The 7,307-nt window shown below is 39.3% G+C and overlaps 1 protein-coding gene across 4 annotated transcripts in view; it reads right to left on the bottom strand.

Moving 5' to 3' along the window:
- Positions 1-1,032: 1,032 nt before the first annotated feature.
- The window catches only part of HSF2BP (heat shock transcription factor 2 binding protein), a 33,394-nt gene continuing 27,119 nt past the window's right edge, over positions 1,033-7,307 (bottom strand). For all 4 annotated transcript variants that reach the window (XM_052795108.1, XM_052795105.1, XM_052795107.1 and 1 more), the window contains one exon: positions 1,033-1,754. In XM_052795108.1, coding sequence (XP_052651068.1) covers positions 1,546-1,754 — 209 coding nt within the window. In that variant the 3' untranslated portion in view covers positions 1,033-1,545. The remainder of the gene's footprint in view (positions 1,755-7,307) is intronic.

Raw genomic sequence — 7,307 nt, 5'->3', positions numbered from 1 at the left:
AGACCTTCCTGAGCAGATCCCCATTAATGGAAAGTAGATGCCCTTTAGTGTTTCTTAAAATTGAACACTTTCATGAGTTGATATTCCAGAAAATTACTGATTATCATTTTGAGCGCTTTAGGATTAAACTCTAGGAGGTTTAACTAGGATAGCAAGATAAGAAAACAAATCCAAAGAAAGCATACTTTAAAGAAGATTTAAAGCCTTCCAAAAATCTGCACTTCGTAAGTTCAATGTAGTGTTGAATCAGACACAGCAGAACCCCATGCAACCCTTTCACCTATGCAAGATCTGTATCTTAATCTTCATTTTAGACAGTCCCAAATCAGACTGCTACCGTTTGCAGCATTTGAGCCAATTATTTCAAGTAATTTTAAGCTGATTTATAACATTTCTAACTGAATATTCATCATTCTGCAAACAGACTAAGGGGAGATCACCTACACCTTAACTTCACATTTTACAATGGTCTTCCTCTAAAACGGTCTGCCAATCACAACATTTAAACCCCATGAAGTTTACTTCGTGTTATCTATACATTTGGATTAGAAGTCCACACTGTTAATACATTGGGTTCACAGTTGAGGTACCATAACTTTAGTATGGGAAAAGTGGCTACCACAGCACTGCATTTCTCATTTGCTATTCCCTTGAATAGCATCATCTAATTGGCTGGGTTTCTGTCATCACAGAAATGGACGCTGTTTTTTTCTAAAAAATGTGTAAATTCTAGCAATACAAAGCACACAAATGTTTGTATGTACCACCGAGGTAAGCAAGCTGTACACAGAAGCTCTAACAAACACCACAGTTGTGAGGGAAGGCAATGCTGCTCACGACAGAGGAGCAGTTCATTTTAGCCTCTTCAGTGCACAGCGAGGTACCACGGACAACAGTAATTAATTTCCTTTTTTCAGGGCTTTTGAAAAAACAATGGCTCAGTTTCTAGTATGCCTGGCAGCCACAGATGGGGTCGACTTGCAGTTCGAGTGAATCTGAATGCGAATTTTGAAAGCAGAATCCATTACATGCTACAGAATTTAAGTTTTCTTTTATTAGAATAGAAAAAGAGAGGTGAGAAACAGCAACAATAAAACTGGAACTCGGGATGCATTCTGACACAGAAGAGTTAGGAAAAGCAACAAAGTTTTCCTCACAGTACAATAATTCTTAAGGATGGACCAAAAGGATTATTTACTACTGCAATAAACTATATATTATCAATGAATGAGATGACTACTTTACTCCCTCTATATACGGTAAATAGACAACATAACCTGGATCATTTTGGAAACCCATTATCAACAAAATCCTACTCAAAGAAATTAAGTCTGCCCCATCTCTACCAGATCACCTAAGATTATATTTAGGCAACTAAAACCCAACACATTTTCCCACGTGTTATTTTAGTTGGGTTACCTAATTCGTGAAAAAGATTTTGTCAGAGGAACTTAGGCAGAGTTTTTTCAATCAAGCCCAACTCCAACAACTCTTGCAGCATAAAAATATAGGAAAGACGTAAGCAGTTGGTGTCATAGAGCTCTTCTATGCTTCATAATCAAGTATTTTAAGATCGTCAAGTAGTTCTTTTGCAAGTGCTTGCAGTTCTGCATTGCGGCTCTTTGACAGCGCAATGATACGCTGAAATGGCAAAGTATCACGCATCTCAGAGGCTGACTTGGCTAATACTTCTGGCTCCAGAATCACAGACTGGAGGAGCCGCAGAGCATGAAGACAAACTTCGGTATCCGGGTCTAAAAGTGGGGGAGGAAAAAATCCAGTGCTTATTAGAAGCGAGTCCAAAAAAGTAGCATTAAAGCTCTACAGTGCCACTCCTCATAACCCACCAGGCAGACAGGGAATAACTGAAGTTTCATAATTCACAGCTGCCATTTGGTGCTGGCTGGCTGGTTCTAGAAGGAACCTGAAAACAACATCTTTGCCCTCCTCAGCAGTTCGTGCTCAGCAGTGTTTGCGAGGGAGAGATAACCAGGGACCTTCCTCTTTTTTTTCAAATGTTGAAAATGCTACAAATCAGGGAATTTATTAACTTGAATTTATGCAGTCAGTAGCCAAGATATACTGTTGGATGCCATCCAATTTAAGAGCAGAACAAGCTATATCCCATGACTATTCAGACTTAAAAACCAAACAGACCAACTGATCAAATCTGCAGTAATTACCAGGCTTTTCTTTAATTTCTTTTTATACAAGCCTTCAGATTTCTTCAAAGCTCAATAAAATATTAATCTTTATAAAACTTCCTGGTAACCATGTATCAACCTTCCAAGTGAATTCAGTCTACACAAAATTGAAATGGGTACTGAAGCTAAGCACTGCTGCTTAGGAATGCATCAGAAAAATGTAGCAAAGACCTTTGACTGACTTAAGGTAGGAAGACATATAATAACTCTACTGTTAAGAACACAGGATGCATTTTTAATTACTGAAACATTAGGAGCATTATATTTTAATCATTCACAACAGTCCATCTGCGCTTAATTGTTTATAGCTTTATCAAAAGCATGTGGTAAAAAGCCCCATTTTTGCACTTCTCTTCTGCATATTCCAAATGAAAACATATAATATATTTTTATGGCTGAAGTAGTTATTTGTTCCACATGCCATGCATTTTTTATGTGTTTGTCATTAGCATACCTAGTCTTCAGCAAGCTTTTGATAAAGCGTTGTGCAGAAATGTTGAGAAAAATTAATTCAGATCACTTTGCACACAAAATCACCACAGAGACCAAAATCTCACTGAAGGAGCATAAATGCAGTGCAGCAATAAACCATACTGTACTGAGTTTGAAGGAAGCATTTGGTGGGCTGAGGCAAGTTCTTTCCTTTCCTGGCTTACTTAATACCTAACACTGGTGACCTGAAAAAGGACTAAGGAGAATTATTCATTAAAGCATGAGGGGAAATGTTGAAAGCACCCAGGGGAGAAAACAGAATGTGATGGGCAGTGAAGACGACTATGGCTTTAAGCATGAAACTGACTGTCGAGATGGGAATTTTTAAATAATTCCCACTAGCTCGTGGCTGAAGTACAGATGTCAAACACAAGACTCTGACATCTGATCTACACCCACAAGCCAGGCACTATCTCTCTCTTTCTCCATTTTCCATCATAAATGAGATATGTATGTCTTTTCTACCAAACCTCCTTCCTTATTTAAAGTGTAAACCTCTTTAGAAAGGAATTCTACTTTCCCCTGGGAAGCTAGCAGAGTGGGGTATAATCTGAGGACACAGGAATTGTCCAAAACCAAACAATAACATGCATTTTCTGATTTTCTGTGCAACAAGAATCTTAGCTATTGGGCATACTGGACAACTTTAGACATTCAAATCAGCATTTTAAAAAAAAGACAATGGTTAGTGCTCCACACCCTGCAGAAGTGGCCATACCCATAGCACAGCCACCCCTGTTGCTGCCACCTGGGTTGAAGGCTCTAAGGAGTATCTTTCAATCATCATCTCCAGCAATACCTGCAGGTGCAATTTCTGAGTGATGAACAGTCATAAGTCATGGGAAAATGCTACAACTCAGCCTCACAGACAGCAAGACTTTATGTCCAATTTCTTGGACAGCAACACTTCAGTGAATCCTTTTGAAAAAACCTGGGTGCAAGTTTTGGTTTTCAGATTTATTTTGACCTATTCAAAATACGACTAAAAGCCTTGAATTCATCCTCCCATTCCTTCTATTTTTGTCTTCATGCCTGCCAGAGTTGTTTTTTTAATTCCTATTTTTTTTGTCAGACATAATGTTCAAATTCCGCACATATCACCTGCCCCCTTTCTCTGTACTTAGTATTATCCTAAATTTATTCACCAGAAATAGCAGCAACAAGCCATAGCCCAAATAGGTAAAAAGAAAGAAGCTTTTGGGAATGAAATCTATGTAGTTCATTACAATCTTCCTCCGTGTGACATTATTCCTCCATGAAATAAAGCCATTAATACTTTTAATGGCTTGCAGTACTGCTGAGAAGCTTCATGTATGTAAGATGTTTTAAATCCCTGGATGAAAAGTCCTTTGTTATTAATACCGTTACAGGCATCTATGTTACTGTTATCTGCAAGTGTTTAAAGGCTGTAGAAAGTAAAGAATTGATCAGGGAAGAAGCGTTAGCAGGGGAGCTAACAAAATTAGGATCTGTAGGAGATCAGGAAATTATTTCCAGCTTGACAAGCAAGAACATTTTCCAGTAAGAGCAAAGAGGTTCTAGGAAGAATCTCCAGCAGCAGCCAGGGAAGCTCAACGGCTTGAGTCACTCAAATGAAGAACAGATTAGGCACTCGGGCATACAGCAAAGGAGGAAATGATCCTGCACCAGAAGATGACTTAATACGCATTTAACCTCTGATTGCCATTGTTTTGCATGTATTCAGAGACGCTTTGAGTTAAATGAATACATATGCCTTAAAATATACTTCCTTAGGATTACATGTGGTTTTGAGAATACTACTTATTACAGATAATCATGTTTTCGAAGAGGATTAAAAAAAAAACAAAACCAACCCTAGAAGTCTTTCTCTTGTCTCTCCAATATCATTAGGGATTTTTTCTAAAAACCCTGTCTAAAGAATATTAGAAGAAATATAAGGAATCTTCATTATTCAGCATTCTATTTATTTCAATACCTTCCAGATTTAGTCATTTCTACACTAGCGGAGTAACATTTTGTTTGTACAAGATCAAAAAAATCATTTAGCTGTAATCAAATCACTGCATCATATCCTCCCAACAACTAGTACACACATCTCTTCAACTAAAATTTCAAAACTACTACAATTATTTCTGGGGAATAGGGGAAGAAATCAAGCTGCTTGCCTCAGTCAGGGATGACAAGCGTAGCATAAGCCTACCACCATCATAAAATGCTGATGCAATTTTAACAAGGTGTTGAAACTGCTGGAGTTCGCTGACGTTCTGTTAGCTGCCAGCACTACCGTTTGATGTCACTGGCTTTCAGTCACTGACAAAAGCAACTGATAACGTGGACAGATTTTAGTCACATCTGTCATTAGCACCATGCTCTCAGATGAACTGTTCCCCACAGCAGGGTTTAAGTAATTGCATTACATCAATGCTAAACAGCTTATCCACAATTGGCTCTGAGTTGTGTGAACTCAATTTACACGTGCCCATACCATTCCCTGGCCACCTGAATGCAAGATTTATTACCAGCAAGCTGTTTACAGCTATGTCTATGTACAAGAGCAGTATTTCAAAAGCTTCCCACCATTGTCGTAAATGTCATTCAATTCAATTACTGTCCGATTCTAGCATGAAGGGGCAACCCGCCACTCCCCCTTTCCTTTTTATGAACCTGTCAGACTACCTATGATCACAGCATGTCCAACAGAGAGAGCTAGGGCACAGCTTGCCCCATGTAAGATCTCTTTGCATTTCCAATGCTGGCAGAGCTGAGCCAGTATCTACAGCAGCAGAGAGTTTTCCGGACATTTTCATAATGCTGATAGGTCTGAGGAGACAAGAAGTGTTGCAATAAAGACACCACGTGGGGAAGGAGCAGGGAGAACACCACGGCAGAAAAAAGACTGAGCTTTGCTGCTGCAATTCCTATGGATGCAAATGCCCATTCTCTCTACAACATATTTGCCCCAGCTCCCATACAACAGCTCAGTTTGCTTCAGTCTCCTTCCCAGCCAGGTAACTGCTCTCACTGTCAGACACGGAGTTCAGCTAACCAGAATCCCCCACTTTCCTACAGACACATGCTTGTCAAGCTTGTATCAGGGAAATCCTTGAGAAAGACTCCTAGGGTCCAGATCAAAGCAGCAATTCAGTCCCAATTTGCCTGACTGCTACTTAGGGGCTGCGAGTGAAAAGAAGCTTGCACAGACATCACTCTGCAGCTGGCAGATTGGTGAGCTGTTAGATACGTTGTCCAGCTCCCATCAGCCCTAGCTTGGGCTTCTGAGGATTCCCACAGTAGCTACTGAATGAGAGTAACAATGTAAGAACAAACCAATGCTTTACAGTGACAGATGCATTTACCAGAGTTAAGGTTTCTTACATATATTCACAAAAGGAGAAATACTGTGCTCCTCAGGAGAACATCAATTTGTAGGAGTCTGCTGTTAGGCAGGGTGAGGACCTAGTCAAGAAACTCCTGCTCAGATGGCAAGGACAGCCACACTGCACCCAGCTGGAGCTCCATCTGCGCAAGTATCATTTGCAGCAGCTGCTTAGAGAAGAGTATGGAAAAGGACAAGCATTCAGTAAGACTTCCCCTGGCCACTCTTGCAGCCTCTCAGCTAACTATGGTTCAGGGACTTTCTGCATCAGAGCTGACACCTTTGCATTTAAGAAAATGGACATGGTCTTACAGGGCAAGAAGGGCAATCCTCTTTTTAAGACTAGTTTCATAGTCTGACGAGTATGAAACTGTTGTGCACTTCAAAGTCTGCTAACTGAGGTTTTGATTTATGAACCAAAGTTTCTTTTAATACAGTCATCATTTTATAAATAGGGGGGTTCTGTTTGTCCAGATGTCTTTTAAATAACATGCTGCCATGCAAATAACCTGAATTTTCAAAAACTCTCACAGCCATAACCAATTCAAACAGAAAAGCAAGACATTAAAAACCTTCAGGGTTAGTCATGAAAAGCAAATATTGAAGGTTGCAGGCAGCATTAGCAAAATGAGAATGTGCTTCATACAGGCATTTATAATAGAGACTGTCATTTGCAAAGAATTTGGATAAACAAGGTTAGATTTCTGTGTGGAACTGTGGTGGAGGAAACTGAAGGGCAAGATTTAAAATTAGTCATACTTCTCTTGTTGTCTTTCCTTTAATGAAGTACCTGGAGCAATTTCCCAGCTATAGATGAGAAATGTCACTGACAGTTTCTCTGAATTCCACACTTTCTCATGTATCCAAGGAGAGCAATTTTTTTAACTGCATTCAAAGGAAAGGAAAGTGGGAAAAACCAAAATAAAGACACAGGATAGTTAAAAAAACCAAACAACCACAGAGAAGAACCTAGACCCATTTTCTCCAGCACACATTTGTTGGTAGATGCTCTGTATGATCAAAAATGAAAAACATAAATCTAGTCTTTATTATTAATACCTGAGCTGACTGCATCTTCTTATTCTTCAAAAGATCCTTGGCAGAGGAAAGTCCCAGTCTACCTCTTTGGGAATTACAGAATGAAAGTCTTATTGCATCTATAGATGTAAAGCACCAGAAAAAATATTGACAAATCTCAGGCGGATATCTACCTGAAATTATATAACTTCTTTTTCTATTGCTGAGGACAGGAC

The sequence above is a fragment of the Harpia harpyja genome, chromosome 8 (assembly GCF_026419915.1).
Source record: "Harpia harpyja isolate bHarHar1 chromosome 8, bHarHar1 primary haplotype, whole genome shotgun sequence".
Taxonomy (NCBI): Eukaryota; Metazoa; Chordata; class Aves; order Accipitriformes; family Accipitridae; genus Harpia; species Harpia harpyja.
This window is presented reverse-complemented; position numbering and strand designations above follow the sequence as displayed.